General features: G+C 37.9%; 1 protein-coding gene across 1 annotated transcript in view; it reads right to left on the bottom strand.

The window, feature by feature from the left end:
- Nucleotides 1-18,085, bottom strand: part of Vbp1 (VHL binding protein 1) — a 42,916-nt gene that overhangs the window by 18,503 nt on the left and 6,328 nt on the right. Inside the window, exons 2-4 of the mRNA XM_004648253.3 lie at nt 17,496-17,620; nt 6,878-6,944; nt 5,709-5,807 (exon numbers count right to left, since the gene is read on the bottom strand). Coding sequence (XP_004648310.1) covers nt 5,709-5,807; nt 6,878-6,944; nt 17,496-17,620 — 291 coding nt within the window. The remainder of the gene's footprint in view (nt 1-5,708; nt 5,808-6,877; nt 6,945-17,495; nt 17,621-18,085) is intronic.

The following is an 18,085-nucleotide window of genomic DNA, read 5'->3' as shown; positions in this document are numbered from 1 at the left end:
TTTTTTTTTTTTTTGCAGTTCCTAGGACTGAACTCAGGAACTTATTCTACCGAGCTATCTCCCCGGCCCCTGTTGTCCTTTTAAAATTTTTTTCTCTTCAAAAAAATTGTTTAATATATTTGGTATATATACAGCTTGGACTTGTAGTGATCCTTCTGTTTTCAGCCTCTCCAGTGCTGGGATTACAGGCATGCATGACCACGACTGGATCTCTTTAAAATTTAAAACACAAACAAAATAAAACAAAACAAGCCTTCACCATACAGCAAGATCCTGTCTCACATACACAAAAAAAGGCTGTGAATATAGTTTAGTGATAAAGCACTTGCCTAGGATGTACAAGGCCCTAGGCTCAATCCTTAGTGTACACAGGGGTGTTGAGGGGTGGAAGGAAGTCGAATGATCAGTCTATATTGATTGCCCTGCCATTCTGGTGGGTACACGGTGCAAATACATTGTGCTCTTAATATGTAGCTACCCTAACAAAGCTGAACAACCTTTTCATATGGTTATTGGCTATTGGGTATCTCCTTTTTTTAGGTGTCACTCATTTCATTAGTCTATTGAGTAGTTTGTCTTTTTATGTTATCCTTAATAAATTTTATAATTTGTTGTCACAGGAACAAGTCTAAAATTTTAACTAATACATTTTAAAATATTAGAAACAAGAAAATGCTAGCAAATTTGGTGACAGCAATGCATTGTTAAAATAAAAGTTTAGGTAGCTGATAAACTGACTACAATAAAACTTAAAACTTCTCTTTAAGTATCAAAAACAAAACACAAATTAACATATCAAAATATGCAACAAGTAATATATACACTGCACCCAGATATGTAATCTATAAAGAAAAATAAAGAACAAAAACATCCAACACAAAAATGGGCCATGGACATTAGGCAGGCAAACAGAAAGAGAAATATAAATGAGCACTGTGTCAAACAAGAACAGTAAGATGCCATTTGTACCTACAAAACTAGCAACATTCTAAAAATGTGGGTGAGGTGATCAATAAAAGTATATATTTATTTTCCTTTTACTTGATTTGTTTTTTATGCTTTTTTGGTGGTACTGGGAATTAAACTCAGGACCTTGTGCTTGCCAGGCAAGTGCTTATCCCACTGACCTATCTCCCCAGCCCTTCCTTTTACTTGAGCCAGTATCTTGTTATGTACTGCAGGGAGGCTTTGAACTCACTATGTACTCTAGGCTGGCCTGGGACTCACAGGAATCTGCCTGCCTCAGCCTCCCAAGAGCTGCGACTACAGGTGTGCACCACCACATCCAGCTAATAAAAGAATGTTTTTATGTACTGTTCAAGAAATATAAATTGGTAGTCATTTTGGAAAAAAAAATTGATATATCTATTAAAATATTAAATATGGTACACATTTATTCTTAGACCCAACAATTCCATCTCTAAGAGACATTCAAAAATGTCTTTGTTTATACATTTATATGCGCAAACATACTTGCTACAGCACTATTCACTATATAAGAAACATGATAAAAATAACAACACTAGCACAGAATATTAAGAAGCCAACAAAGCCAAAGTATTTCCATGCCTACTCACAAAAAAAGCTACGTGATTCCGAGTGAAATGTCAGGTGCTGTGAATGAAGAAATGAGGCTGTGACAGGAGAAACTACTGGTATCCTGAGCAGAAAAGTGATATGATCTAACATGTTTAAAAAATATTATTCTTGGAGCTGGGGAAATAGCTCAACAGTCTAAGCACCTGACTGGACTGCCCAGACGCACCATGCTGGCCACCAAAACTGGGCATGATGGCACACTCCTGTAATCCCAGCACTGGGGAGGCTGAGATAGGAAGATCACTACGAGTACAAGCTGCATGGAGAGACCCTGTACTAAATAAATAAAAGATGAAAAAATATTATTCTAGCAGCTCAAGCAAGGAAAGAGCCAGAATAAAGGCTCTGCAGTAGAGCCATTTCCAGCATGGTCTAGGCCCAGTAAGAAATCCTTTGTGTGTAGCCAATAAGGAAAGCATTAGTTAAGGTAAATATCAGAGAATAACAGGCTGTGTAGGAGCTTGTCAGACAACTCACGATTTTCCTCGGAATGAAATAAGAAATCATTAGAAAATTTTGGACAGACTAATGAAAAGATTTTAATGTATCATTCTGCCTGCTGTGCTGGAAAGGCTTTAGGAAAATAAAGGCAGAAGCAAAAAAGTGAATTAGCATGTTATATAATGAGCTGAACTATGCCCACTAAAAGATACATTGAAGCCCTAACCCTGGGTGCATGTGAGTACAAGATTATGTTGAATAAAGTTTTACAGAATGAACTGTGTCTCCTCACCAAAAATGCGCAGAAATTGTGCACCTTGAGTACCTCAGAATGTGAGCTTATCTGGAGATAGTCATTACAAAGGTAATGAAGTTAAAATGAGATCATTGGGGGTGGGGGAGATGGCTGAGTAGAATAAATGCTTGCCTGGCAAGCACAGGGGCCCGAGTTCAATCCCCAGTTCCACCAAAATAAAATAAAATAAAATGAGATCATAAGGATAGATTATAATCTAGTGTAGCTGGCGGCCTTATAAAAAGGGGAAATTTTGATATACATGTCACATGTTAAGACGAAGGCAGAAATCAGTGAAACATCTATACATCAAAAACATGACAAAGACTGTTAGCAAACACCAGAGGCTAAGTGAAAGGACTGGAGCAGATTTTCCCTGACAACCCTCAGAAGGAATTAACACTGATCCCTGGGTTGATCTCACACTTGTGGCTTCTAAAGCCACAGACAACCAATTTTTGTTAAAGCCATCTAAATGTAGTACTGTAATTGTAACTTTGCCCATAAAAGTTACAGGAAGCTGGCTAGAGGCCTGTTGCCATTTTTATCTTGAGTGAAATTTTTGTTCCTAAGAAAGGCAGGACTAATAACTTGTTTCTAACAGACTGAGTTGGTGTAGTATATTGTTATCAAAATAAGTCTTGTAGCTTTGGGATTTCAAGCTGGTGAATAGTCATGACGTGTGTAAAAGCATGAGGCACACTGTACAAACTCAGTCACACAAAATGGCATGTCCTATATGTACACATGAGACCTAGAAAAACACATCCAGCTAAGCTGCTTATGACTGTGAATGACTTTGTTCTTTGATTTTGTTTCCTGTAATGTACACATTAACTTAAAAGATAAAGACTTTTAAAACTCAAAAAAGCCATCTAAGCAACAATAAAAATGTGTTATGTATTTGTTCAAACTCCCCATGATAAATCTAGGGGACAGTGAGCATGTGTTAATAAAATAAAAAACCAAGAGGAAGGGGCCAGGGAGATGGCTCAGTGAAATAAAGCGCTTCCCTGGCAAGCACAAGGGCCTGAGTTCAATCCCCGGTTCCGCAAAAACAAAAACAAAAAACTAAGAGTCATAGGGGGGAAAAAAGCCATCTAGTTTGTTGTACAATTGCACCTTGGTATTTGCAGTTAATTGGTTTTGAAAGGTACAATAAATATCAAACCAATTGTTTTGGCTGGAAAGGGTAGCAAGTCATGAGGCTATTGACACCAACAAGTTCTACTTTGTTCATCATATACCAACTAAACAACAAGTATCAGGACAAAATATTCTCCTCAATAAACCTGTGGCAAAGGGCAGACCAAATAGCTCAGTGGATTAATGTGCCTGCAAGCAGGCGCAGGGGCCAGGGGTTCCATCCCCAGGCCTGCCATGCTGGCCCCAACCCCGGGGCATGCTGATACTGGCAATTGAGACTGGGTGTGGTGGATTACACCTGTAATCCCAGCTCCTGGGAGGCCGAACACAGGTGGATCACTACGAGTCCAATCTAGTAGTGAGACCTTGAACACCCTATAGACCCTTCCCTAAAATACAAAAAAAAAAAAAAAAAAAGAAGAAGACGACGACTGGCAAATGCTGGTCTATAGAAGAAATCTGGATTCAAACATTCCAGGGAAATGGCTCAGTAAGTAAGCGTTTCCCTGGCAAGCACAAGGGCCTGAGTTCAATCCTTGGTTCCACCAAAAAAATAAAAAAAAGAAATATAGAATAAAACAAAACAAAAAGATGTCAAGAAATAGAAGAATTCAGCAAGGAAACAAAATAAAGCAGAATAACTCTAAGAGAAAATACAAGGTCAAAGAGAATAAGCCATATGAAATCATAAGAAAATGAAAAAGACCTAATACCTGAAAACAAGGAAGACCATAGATACTGAAAACAAAGATCAAACATATGTGTATGTATTATTCCTAAAAATGTTAACAGAGGGGCTGGGGAGATACCTCAATGGCCTAAGTGCGGCCTGGCAAGCACAAGGACCTGGGTTTAATCCCTGGTGCCACATGCTGTGCTGGCCCCAGAACCCCAGGCATACTGTGTCAGCCACTGAAACCGGGCAAGGTGGTGCTTGTCTGTAACCCCAGCACTAAGGAGACTGAGACAGGAGGATCACTACAAGTCTGAGCTGCACAGCAACACCTTGTACAAAATAAATAAATAGATTTTTTAAATGTTAACTAAAAAACTAGGTGCAAAATTACATCCTACACACACACACACACACACACACACACACACATGTTTCCTGAGTTGGATATGGGTGCAACATGCCTATAATCTCAGCATTCTGGGAGGCTAAGGCTGGAGGATCACAAGATCATATATATCTAGCACATACAACTTATCAAGACCTTGTCACAAAATAAAAATAGTAATAAAGTGCTGCATATGTAGCTCAGTGCACAGGACCTGGGTTCAATCCCCAGCACCACAAAAATTAATTCATTAATTAACTAATACTTTAGTTTATGAACCATCCCTAAGTGTATAACAGATAATGTGGAATATTTTGTGAACCAAAAAAAAGCTCATGCAATTTCTATAAAAAAAAAACACCGATAGCCATTCAACACATATTCAGGTGAAATTTCTATGCTTCAAGGGACTAAAGTAAACCTTAGCAATAACATCCTATTTTTTACATATAGAACTAAGACAAAAACAAGAATGGGAATTAAGGTTTATACAAACTCTGAAAATATTACAAGGAACAAAATCAGGGGGATGAACTAAGGAAAGAGAAGTGAATTTCCCCATGCAAATCAGCCCATGTGTCACAGCACTAGAACACTTCTCAGGGAAAATTTCACAGGACAGCAGTAAGGGTAGAGTATGTCTTGCTGCTGCATATGGGGACTTGGTGAAGGTAATAAGACCTGTGGAGAGCTAGCTAGACAACCAAGGTCTAAAAGGAGCAAAAAAGAAAAATCATAGATAAGGTTTACAATGATCCTAAATTGAAAGTTGTAGGTTTTCTTTTTAATGGATGCTAACCTCAAAGTTTTCATAATATTTCCCCTTAAATTCAAAGGGTTCTTTCTAGAACTTAAGCTCTTTCAAAGAAGAAACTAAGTTCAGCAGTACTTTCTATTTTACTTCTATTGCCCTCCTTTAACAGAGATAAGACGTAAGTTGGGGAAGAAGTAGAGTTTGGTCAGTTTTGTCTTGATTAGGAGACTTCAGCATGTTTTTGCTGTTATCATCACCATGTTCTTAATTCTAGTCAGTTTCTCATAGAGACAGCTATAATTTTGTGTTTTCATTCATTCTACAATGAATGGGAGATTAACACATCACACAGCTCAAGCAACACTTTTTTGCTGGGCAAAATATCACAGAATGTCAAATAACATTTACTTACCCCCAACCACAAACACACTTTATCAGTAGGAGGAACCGAAGCTTTGCAGTACAGGTTATCTGCCAGCAAGAATCTGGTTTCCAGTGAAGTGGTGGACTCCTTTAAAAAAAAATGACAGTACCAGAAACAGGCCAGTTTATATTAAGATTATAAAAGACAGATTCCACAGCTGAACCTGAGATATTTAAAACGGTACCATCATGCAGACTAAGTACAGCTGGAAAAGAAATGAACACTACTACCAGATAGCCAGGAATATAAATTTGGATCATTTAATCTCTCCAAGGATCATTTAACCTCTCCAAGTCTCAGGTTCCTCATCTATAAAATAAGAATAATAGAGCTGGGTATGCTCGCACACCCCTGTAATCCCAGTACTCAGGAGGTTGAGGCAAGAAGATTGTCAGCCTCAGATACATAGTGAATTCAAGATCACCCTGAACTACACAGTGAGACCCTGTCTCAAAAGTAAAACAAAACCAATCTGTGCATCTATCAAGACACTGGTAAATACTGAGTTCACTAACACATACACAGACAGTGCCTAACTCACAAAGCACTATATGCAAATTATGTAAGTGCTATATAAGAATTTAACTAGCTATGTGATATTGGTCAAATGTTAACTAACCTCTCTAATTATTTATTGAACTATGAAATTAGAACCTGAAACACGCTAGCCTTAAGATTTTTTCCAGCTCTATAAATCTTTTTTTTTCTTTTTTTGCGGAACCAGGGATTGAACTCAGGCCCTTGTACTTGCCAGAGAAGTGCTTATTCCACTGAGCCATCTCCCCAGCCCCAGCTCTATAAATCTTAGACTTACTCCTAATTCTTAGGGGGTTTGACAATAACCAACAAAAATCTCTAGATGCTTGCTACTTCAAAATATTCTCTCTTTGTACCTAAAACAATCCCTAATTGCATTTAAGCTTTACAAACACTACACATAAGTAACACAACTGAAGTGTGGGCCTTAGAATGTCTTTTAGGGAAAGGCAACAAAGCCTCATTTTTACAGAAGCACTTTGCAACATTAGTGTACATGGCTCAAGAAGTCAGACTGCGTCATACAGCATAGATTAAATACCAGCAACCAATGAGTCAAGGAAGACAAGTCCACCGAAGTATTCTGGTCTGCTCCAATTTACAAACAAAAATGCACTTACTTTTTTCTTCTGCATGTATTTTAGAATTTCCAAAGTCTGTTTGATTTCAGGAATCTGACCTTTTAGTCTATGAATAAGAAAAAGAGGCACTTAGTATTTTACAGACAAAAATACTGGGACACACTCTACACTCTCACTAGGGTGTTTTGCATTTTCAAGTGTCAGGTTCTCTTTAGCACGATTCACAAATTTTAAAAAGTCTGATTTTGTATGTAAATTCATAAAGTTTACTTTCTTAAATATTTATAATATTTTAGATATGACACAAATACATGGAAAATAACAGTATCTAAAAAGCTAATAAAATCCATGTCAAAATATTAATGAAATTCTTCACAGAATCAAAAGAAAATCTTAAATTCATATGCAAGTTCAAGAGATCCCAAGCAGCCAAAGCAATCCGGACCCAAAAGAGCAATGATGAAAGCAGCACACATGAAGTCATAGGCATAGGAGAAGACTTGCTGCAAAGAACACCAGTGTCGTAGGAAATGATGTCGAGGACCAATAAATGCAGTTCTACCAAATTAAAGTTTCTACATAGTACAGCAAACAATTAATAACCCAGGGCCTGGGAGATAGATTAGTAGAATAAATGCTTGCCTGGCAAGCGCAAGGTCCTGAGTTCAATCCCTGGTACTGCAAAAAAAAAAAAAAAAAAAAAAAAAAAACACCAATTAACAGCCCACTGAATTGGAAAATGTTTGCCGGCTACTCTTCTGACAGAGGATTAATCTCAAGAATATATAAAGAACACAGCCAGGCGTGTATCTGTAATCCCAGCACTTGGGGAGGCTGAGGCAGGAGAACTGCAAGTTGAGGCCCTGCCTGGGCAACTCTGTGAGACCCTGTCTCAAAATTTAAAAAATTAGGGTCATGAAGACAGAACAGCAGTCTAAGTACCTGCCTACACAAGCAAAAGGACCTGGGTTCAATCCCCAGTACCACATTCCATGCCAGCCCCACCCTGGTCAAGCCAAGCCGGCCATCAAGACTGGATGTGGTGGTACACACCTGTAATCCCAGCGCTAGGGAGGCTGAAACAGGAGGATCACTATGAGTCTAAACTGCATAGTGAGACCCTGTACCAAATACATTAAAAAATAATTAATTAATCAATTAATTAAAAAGAAAAAGATAAAGGCTAGGGTTTAGCTTAGCTGACCTTTTAGTCTATGAATAAGAGGCACTTAGCATTTTACAGACAAAAATACTGGGACACACTCTACACTCTAACTAGTTCTGCATTTTCTTTGTATTCCTTTAGCTTAGTGCAAAGGCCCTAGATTCAATCTCTAGTAGTACACACGTACATGTCTCACATACAAATACACAAGACAAAAAAAAATGATCAAATAATCTGATTACTAAACAGAGGGGTTGGTTAACTAAAGGAATTTCTAAAAAGAAACACAAATGACTAATATTTACATGAAAAAAGCCTCAAAATATTAATCAGCAGGGAAATGTAAATCAAAAATATACTGAAGGGCCAGCCAAATAACTCAGTGGATTAAAGTGCCTGCTTAGACAGATGCAGGGGTGAGGGGTTCGATCCCTGGACCTGAATGCCGGTAATCTCAGCCCTTGGGAGGCTATAAAACAGGACAATCACTATGAGTCTGATCTACATAGTGAGACCCTGTGGACCCTGTACTAAATACAAAAAAAAAACCACACTGAGATTCCATCACACTCTGGTCAGAATGGCTATCAACATCAATAGAAAAAGCAATAGATGCTGACAAGAATGCAAGGGAAAAGGAACCACTCCACTCTGCTGGTAAGAATCTAAACTAGTACAACTACCATGAAAATCAATATGAAGGTTCTTCAAAAAACTAAAAAAAAACACAGTTCTACCAAATTAAAGTTTTTACATACATAATCCACATATACAGTGAATAGTGACAGGAAGGGAAGAAAGAGGAGAGAACAAAAGGTTGAATAATTGGTACCAAAACAGTTATATAGAGGTAATAAGTTCTAGTGGTCCATAACACAGTAGTGATTACAGTTTATAATATTTATATTTTATGATAAACTAGAACATAGGAGCTTGAAGCCTTCAAACAAAAACATGAGGGCTGTGGAGATAGCTCAAGTGGCATAAGCATTGCCTGGCAAGTGTAAGGTCCTGAGTTTGATCCTCAGTACTGCAAAAAACAGATGAGAATGCTAAAACCTTTATTTGATCATTATATTTTGTATACATGTACTGAAATACCACATTATACTCCATAGATATGTGTTATTATGTGTCAGTTACAAAAACTAGAAAAAAGTTGATGATTAATTAACAGAAAAAGATGACTGTTGGGCATGGTGGCACATGCCTGTTATCCCAGCAATTGTGAGGCTGAAGCAGGAAAATTACTGCGAGTTCAAGGCCAGCATGGGCTATAAAGTGAATTAAAGGCGAGCCTGAAATGCATAGCAAGACCCCACCTCTAAAAGACAAGAAACTGGATGGTTAAAAACCTAAGTTTGCAGACCAAAATTAGAGAAAAAGGAGGGCTACAAGGAAAGCCAACATTTTGGCCCTAACCTTCTAAGGTCAATTAAGACTCAGGACATATGAGAACTTGTACTGTAACGTCATGTAACTTGGTAATGTCCCAAATATTCTGATCAAGAAGATTATGGGTCCAAAAAGGAAAGTGATCGATGATGTAGAGTGTGCCTAAGGAGAGTCACATGGGGAGAAGACACTCTCTCAGGCTTTCACAGAGAGCACATTGGCCAAGCAATGGCCGTGACTCATCCACATGGCTGCACTGACAAAGGTTCTACAATCTGAGGTACAGGATCTCAGGATAAATCCTGAGGGCATTTCACTGACCTTCTCAGACCAAAAAGCTACAATTCTTGTTGCACAGGTTCTGCTTTACCTTGGTCTTAACCATCCAGTAGAAAAGTATGAAGACGAAATATAAGAAGTAAAGCCATGTTGTTATGTTGAGCTGTGGGGGACTCAGGTCAATAATTTCTGACGTTGCCAGTTAAACAGAAGACCTAATGCTATTATGGGCTACTGGACTCTTTTAGAATATTTTGCTGAGTTTACACACCTATAATATTCAAGTAACAAGACTTAACAAAAAAAGGTATACAAAAAAAAAAAAGTATACAGATGAATGTCCATTTTGTTTCTGTGTATTCAAAGTGGTTAGGATAGATATATAGTTGCATTCTCTTAATGAATAGAATGATTTGTTCTAATGGTGTTTGTAAATAGGATCTCAAGTCCGCATCTTGTACAGCAATTAACCACTAAGAAGAATATATGCAGTGCATTATTTGTTGAAACTGTACTTCCGATTTGATTTGAAACTATCTCATTGCTATCTGTTTCTCAATAAAATTTTGAAAAAAAAAATAAAAGACAAGAAAAAAAAGATGACCACCGCATGACGATTATGAAATACTAAAAAACTGTTCCACAACTTAAAGGTGAGATTTATAAGATAAAGATTAGAATTTAAACAACATCTAGCTATCTGCTACAAAATGACTAAATCATGCACAAAAATAGTACTGTTGTACAGCCAATATCATGTGGATGAGGAAAATTCCAGAAAAATAAAAAGGAAAAGAATCAGAAAAGTGTTTGTGTTGAACAGTGAGCATTGGCAAAAGGTAATGTTGTCAGGAGGGAAAGTGCCCATTCCAGCTGGGCCTCTTCTTTACCTCTTAGTGGGTGTTCAGAGATGAAATAAAAGAACCTAGAACTAGACTCAAATGGTCTAAAGCTGGTATCCACTCACCAGCTCCTGGCAAAAGCAAATTCTTCTATGGGTAAAGGTAGAGATTATAAGAAAGTACACCAAGGCAATATTAGTCAAAGAACAACCAAGGGTTCTGTAAATATCCAATGAAACAGACTTTAAGACAATAAGTATTATCATACACAGTTAAAATAAAAAATGCATAATACTCAAATTGCACGTATTTAACACACTAAAATATAAAAAAGACCAAAACTGCTTTGTTAAGATGAGTAGCTGGCAGTAGGCCAGCCTTCCCACCTTGAACCACTGAACTGATTTCCTGCAATTACTATTACCAAATAGCACATGAAGTGATATTTCTGTTGGTAGAAATAAGCCAGCTATATGATAAATGAAAAAATTGAATTTGAATATCATTATTTTGCAACTCAAAATTTATAGATGTGGGCACTGAACATCCTAAAAAAGGGACACAATTACATACTCTCTGCCTCTTTGAAAGAGCAATGAAGCAACCCTAAAAATCACAGCTTTTAGAAAACATAAGGTATTTTCATGAACCTTGGGATAGGCAAAGATTATTTCCTGAACAGGACAAAAAAGGCAATAAGCGTTACTGAATCAGACATTAACATCAAACAGTTCCTGGGCATGGCAGTGAATGTTTGCAACTCCTGGGACAAGAGGATAAAAATTTCTAGGCCAGCCTGGGCATACAACAAGATCCTGTCTCAAATACAAAAATCTGGGAATGGCTGGGGATATTGCCCAATTATATGCCCTGCTGGGCTCAACCTCCAACACAGGGAAAAAAAAAACTGGTCTTGAGGCAAACAGTATAAATATATTTAAAGAAATTGGAAGTTTGCCAAATATAAATAAAAATAAGTTTTAAGGAAGTCCTTAAATATGAAAAGCAAAATTTTAAAAATTTTAGAACAAATAGGTGTTTGCATTTTTGAATGTGAAATATAAGACAGGATTGTAAACAAGATACAAAAGTACTAACTATAAAGGGAAATTTTGACTGGAAACATTTAAATTAAGAGCTACTAATCAAAGCCTCATTAAGAAATAAAAAAGGACAAGGGCCAGCCAGATAGCTCAGTGGACTAAAGCACCTGCTTAGGCAAGGCGCAGCAGCTGGGGTTCAATTCCTGGCATGCCATGCAGACCCCAGCCCCGGGGTGGCAACTGACACTGGGCATGGTGGCAGGTGCCTGTGATCCCAGTGCTTGGGAAGCTGAAAACAGGAGGATCACTACGAGTCCAACCTACACAGTGAGACTCTGTAGACCCTGTACTAAATACAAAAATATATTAAAAAAGGACAGGTTACAAAAACAAGAACAATTTCTCATACATACCAACCTATGACAGTTATGCTTGACTGTCAACCTAACTGGCTTCAAATCCATGCAAGGGATAGTGTAGCTGGGTGGGTCACAAAGGTGTGATTTCGGATGCTGTCTGGTCCTAAGCCACCTTTGTCTATGGTACTGTTTCTCAGCTCGGCCTCCCAGATGCCATGAACTAAAGCATTTTTGCTCCACCAGGCACTTGCCATGATACCTCTGCCTCGAAGCTGGCCGACCACGTATTGAATCTCCTGACCCCAAGAGCCAAATTACATTTCTCCTTTAAGTTGCAGGAGTCAGGTATTATTGTGCTTCATCAATGGGAAAACTGACTAATACCTAACCTTAAAGGATCAGTATCTCTTAATCATGTTCTCATCACTAGGACAAAATAGCCAACACCCACAATTAAAAAGAGTAAAGCTTTTATCTTGGCTCTTGTTTTGTAGAGATTCAGTCCACAGTCAGCAGGCTCTAAAACAAGAAGTGCAGAATGAGAGGGTCTGGCAAAGGGAGGCTGCTCACATATGGGCAGCCAGAAAGCAGTGAAAGAAGTGATGATCTGGAGAGGAGGATTCACTTTTCCAGATCACACTAGTGACCAGCCTCTTCCAGCCAGACCCCCACCTCCTAACAGCACACTTAGCCACAAAAACTCATCAGATTAATCCACTGATAAGTATATCACCCCCATGATCCATTCATTTCCCAAAAGCCTTTAAACACATGAGGCTTTGGAGGCAATGTTCTAGTTCTAAACCATAATAGCATCCAGTGCATAAAAAAATAACACCTATAGGGCCGGTGAGACAGCTCAGAAAACCAGCTGCTTAGACAAGCTTAGGCAGGTGCAGGGGACCTCGGTTAGATCCTCTGCACATGCTGCAAACACATGCTGTGCCAGCCCTGCCCTCAGGGCAGACTGAGCCAGCAAAAAAAAAAAAAAAAGAAAGAAAGAAAGAAAAAAAGAGAATACCTACAAATAAAGAGAATCAATACACTATTTTTTCCCATAATTTTAATGAGAAACAAATAGCAATGAGACAGTTTCAAACCAAGTTGGTAGGACAGTTTCAATAATTAACACATTGCATACATTCTTCTTAGTGGTTAATTGCTGTACAAGATGCGGACATGACATCCTATTTACAAACACTATTAGAACAAATCCCTCTGTTCATTAAGAGAATGTAACTATATATCTATTCTAACCATCTTGAATACACAGATACAAAATGGACATTCATCTGTATCCCCTTTTTTTAAGTTCCGTCATTTGAATGTTATAGGTGTGTTAACTCAGCAAAATATTCTAAAAGAGTCCAGTAGCCCATAATAGTATTGGGTCTTCCGCTTCACTGGCAACGTCAGAAATTGTTGACCTGAGTCCCCTACAGCTCAACATAACAGCATGGCTTTACTTTTACTTCGTTTTTATACTTTTCTGCTGAATGGTTAAGACCAAGGTAAAGCAGGATCTATGCAACAAGAGTCGTAGCTTTTGGGTCTGATAAGGTCAGTGAAATCCCCTCAGGATTTATCCTGAGATCCTGTACCTCAGATTGTAGAACCTTTGTCAGTGTCAGCCATGTGGATGAGTCACAGCCATTGTTGGCCAATGTGCTCTCTGTGAAAGCCTGAGAGAATGTTTTCTCTCCATGTGACTCTCCTTAGGCACACTCTACATCATCAATCACTTTCCTCTTTGGCCCCATAATCTCCTTGATCAGAAAATTTGGGACATTACCGAGTTACATGACGCTACAGTACAAGTTCTCATATGTCCTGAGTCTTAAGTGACCTTGGAAGGGTAGGGCCAAAATGTTGGCTTTCCTTGTGGCCCTCCTTTTTCTCTAATTTTGGTCTGCAAACTTAGGTTGTTAACCATCCAGAAGACAAGCTTATTGTTATTACTATACACCTTAGGCTGTTAAGCTTAACCACACTATCTGTCTGAATATCAAACATCTTAGGCATAACATGGAACAGGTATTTTTTATCAAGTAGAGAATCAATATACTATTAAATAAATTAAACTCAGGGCTGGGGAGATAGCTCAGTGGCATAAACGCCTGCCTGGCAAGTGCAAGGTCCTGAATTCAATCCCTGATTCAAAAAAAAAAATTAAATTAAAAAACAAACGGGTAAAACAACGTTTTCTTCATTCACTGTATAGTTATTCTACCTCTCGCTTTTAAAACACTTATAGGTGCTATTCCCATCTAGAATACCAGTAAGTGCCACTTTGTGTAATCCAAGTCCCTTCTCAGTTCTCATCTTACCTTAGCCATTAGCAGTTATTTGACACAGATCATTTCCTCCTCTTTGAAGCTTCCTGAATCTCACAGTCTCCTGGTTTCCCTCTGACCTCACTGGTACCTTCTTTTTAATCTTGATTTTTTTCTGGATGATTTTCAATTTGCCTCCAGCCTAGCTCTCTCCCAAATTTCAGACTCATATAATTTCCCATTTAATATCTCCACTTGGATATCCAGAAGGATTCCAAATATATCCAGAACTGCTCTCCTAGTTTTTCCCTCGAATTTTTCTTTCCACTCTCGCCCATCACAGATGTCAACTACTCTCCCAACAAGTCAGACATCAGAGGCACTTTCATGCCTCTCTTTCATAGTCTAACTCAAATCCATCAGATCATGCTGGTTCCAACTTCAAACTAGATTCAGAATCTGACTCCAAACACCCCTCACTGCTACCACCCTGGTCCAAGCTATCATCAGCCTCACATTCATTAGGAAAAAGGCCTTGTTTCTGCCCTAGAGATTATTAACCAACAATCCAAATGATTTGCATAGTCTGATCATGTTATTCACCTTCTCAAAGCCCTTAGTTGCTGCTACCTCCTAACATCCACCATGCCCATTCTGCTTTATTTCCTACTTGCATAGTACCTAAGGACTTTGTAACCTATGATATAATTTTTTATCTCACTAGAATATCAGCTCTATAAGGACACAAATTTTTATTCACTTGTTTTTACATGCCTAGGATGATGCCTGGAACATGTTAGGTACACAATAAATAACTACTGACTAATGTATCCCAAGTACATCTAGTTAGGAAGGGTGCAGGCATACGCTATAACTGTCACCCCCACATTAAGGCATAAAGCTTATGTAAAGCTGCACTGAGTGTTCAACTATACCATAGTACAAGAGTTTGCAATATAAACTTTCTGATACACAAATATGCCCATCTCCTTCATTTTCTTCTCTATGTAACCTGCCTGTGGGCTTTCTCTAACCTAATGGCTTTTTCTTTTTAAAGACAAAAAATAAACTTTCACATCCCCCCACCGGGTGTGCTGAGATGGTGATACAGACTGGATATAGCGGCACACAGTGGCACGTGCCTTAATCCCAGCACTTGGGAGGCTGTAAATAGGAGAATCAGTACGAGTCTGATCTAGTAGTGAGACCCTGAACACCCTGTAGACCCTTTTCTAAAATGTAGGAAAAAATAAAACTTTTACCATCACAAAATCAGTACATGTACACATAACAGAAAAATAAAGATACAAGCAAGCTAAAATAAGAAAAACACTATTTTTACCATGCAAATTGCTACTATTAATACATCTTTTTTTGGTTTGTTTTTGGATTTTTTTAAGACACGTAGTGTAGGTCTCAGTATTGCACTATTGGTTAAATATTTAGGAAATATCAATTATGTGTCACATTAAATAAAGTTCAGTGTCTGCTTCTAGCATAACAGAAGGAAATCTCTATAGTGGTGATGACACAAGACAAGGTATTGCTATAGTGGCCTGAAGTCACTATGCAGTCCAGGCTGACCTTGAATTCCTGGTGATCCTCCTGCCTCAAGCCTTAGTGCTGCGATTACAGGTATGTCCCACCATGCCTGGCTATTAATATATCTTTAATATAAGTCATTCCAGATATTTGCGCACATTTAGATTTTTCTAAAATGAGAGCACATTGTTCATAGTGTTTTCTATCAAGTTTTTGCCCATGTCAGTGACTTTTCATCTCATCTTATATTCAGCCCATATTCAAATTTCTATTTTCACCAAAATCAAACAATAGTATTTATCTTAAAACAAAACTGTGTACCTTACATGCAGACTACTCTGAAATGTTAGTCATCTAACATTCTTGAAAGCTTCCTGTAGCTTCCTGTACTCTTGAAAGCTTCCTGTAGATCTATGCTGTGTACCAAAGGATCACTACTGTTCTATGTGATATACTTATTTTATTTACATATCTAGAATACACCCTAGACTATGTCCTTGCCTTGTGCTAGAAGCAGACACTGAACTTTATTTCATGTGACACATGGTTTATAGTCCCTAAGTATCTAACCAACAGTACAATATTGAGACATATACTACAAAAATATCCACAAACGTTATAGTGAATTCACTTTATAAGCTAAATAAAAAGAGTAAGAATTAAGAGCAAGGATTCCTTTGACTATTAATCACGAAACCTTAGGAAAATAACCCCTCATGGATCTTTTATTATCAAAATTAGAAGGGTCAATGCTATGATCCTAGACACTTTGGAATAAAAGTCTTCAATATTCACTGTTACGTTCATAAAACTCCCTTTAGACTAACAACACCAAGTGCTGACAAGGATGTGAAATAGCTGTAAATTTGTATACTTCAGGAGGATGGCTGCAAGTTCAAGACCAACCTGGGCTACAAAATGAGCAAAGCCAGCCTGAAATGCACAGTGAGACACTGTCTCAAAGACAAAAACAGAAAGAAAATTAACAGTCATCAAAGACATTGCCTCTTTGTGTGCCCTATTCATAAAATGATTCAACATATAATATGTCAAAATTATTGATTACTGTTTACTTATAACATGGTATAGTCACTTTGGAAGGCTCTGGTAGTTTCTCATATAACCAAACACACTTCAGCAATTCCACCCATGAATAGTACCCAGGATAAATGAAAATATACGCTTGTATTGGGACAAAGAAAAAAGGAGGAAGCAATCCAAACATCTACCAGTAGGTAAACATAATCTGTTTAATAAAATATATTAAAACTGTAGTAAATCTATACACAATGGGACACAACTCAATAGTTAAAACTAATTTACTGATACACACAATATCACAGACAACTTTCCAAGTATTACACTAAGGGCGAGGGGTGGTAGCACACGCCTGTCGTCCCAGCACTAGGGAGGCTGAGGCAGGAGGATCACTGTGAGTTCAAGACCAGGTTGGGCTACAAAGTGAGCTCAAGCCCAGCCTGAACTGCGTATTGAGACCTTGTCTCAAAACACACACACACACACACACCCTAAACATTTGAATACATGGATATTTTATTGCATGTAAACCTTGGGGCATAAACCTGTAATCCCTGTACTCAGAAGGCTGAAGCAGGAGGATCATGAATTCAAGGCCAACCTGGTCTATCTAGTGACTTCAAGTTCAACCTGAGCCACATTAGTGAGACCTTGCCTCAAAAAACAGATTAAAAAGTTCAAGTCTTGTAAGACTTTTAAAAAAAATAATTTTTATACTTACCTCCGTTTCTTTTGAGCAAGATTCAGTTCCATAAACTTATACTTCTGGTACTGTTCATCCAGCTTCTTTAGTACTGTATCTGCAGTCTCATTCCCAGGCTGTTTCATAAATGCGTCTACATCTTCCTTTAAAAACAAGAATGTTATTACAAATTTTAGAATTTATACCACTAATCAAACTTTTTACTATTTTCTTTTTAAAACACAAAAGGCTTTTTCTCCAAAGGTTGTGTTAAACTAAAGGAAGTATTAGAAAAACTTAAGAGAAGCTGGTGGTCCCCCCCCCATACAAGTTTTCAAGAGTATGAGGTGGATCAAAGGTTAGGAGGCAAGCCTGGGCAACAGCCAGGATGTTTTCTCAAAATAAAAATAAAAAAGGAGCTGGGGATATGGATCAGTGCTCCCTGGATTCAATCCCCAGTAGCACAGGAAAAAAAGAAACCATATCAGACCTTTTATATACATTATGTAACTAATTTATTTTCCTTCACCTTCTTTTAATTTTTATTTACTGTGTAAGTATAGAGATAAGGATGACCTTGCTTGCTTTATGCTTTTCCCATGTGGTCCTAATAGTAATTAATATATTAT

This window comes from Octodon degus, unplaced genomic scaffold (assembly GCF_000260255.1).
Source record: "Octodon degus isolate 3935 unplaced genomic scaffold, OctDeg1.0 scaffold00373, whole genome shotgun sequence".
Taxonomy (NCBI): Eukaryota; Metazoa; Chordata; class Mammalia; order Rodentia; family Octodontidae; genus Octodon; species Octodon degus.
The sequence above is the reverse complement of the archived record's forward strand: the minus strand, read 5'-3'. Positions and strand labels throughout refer to the sequence as shown.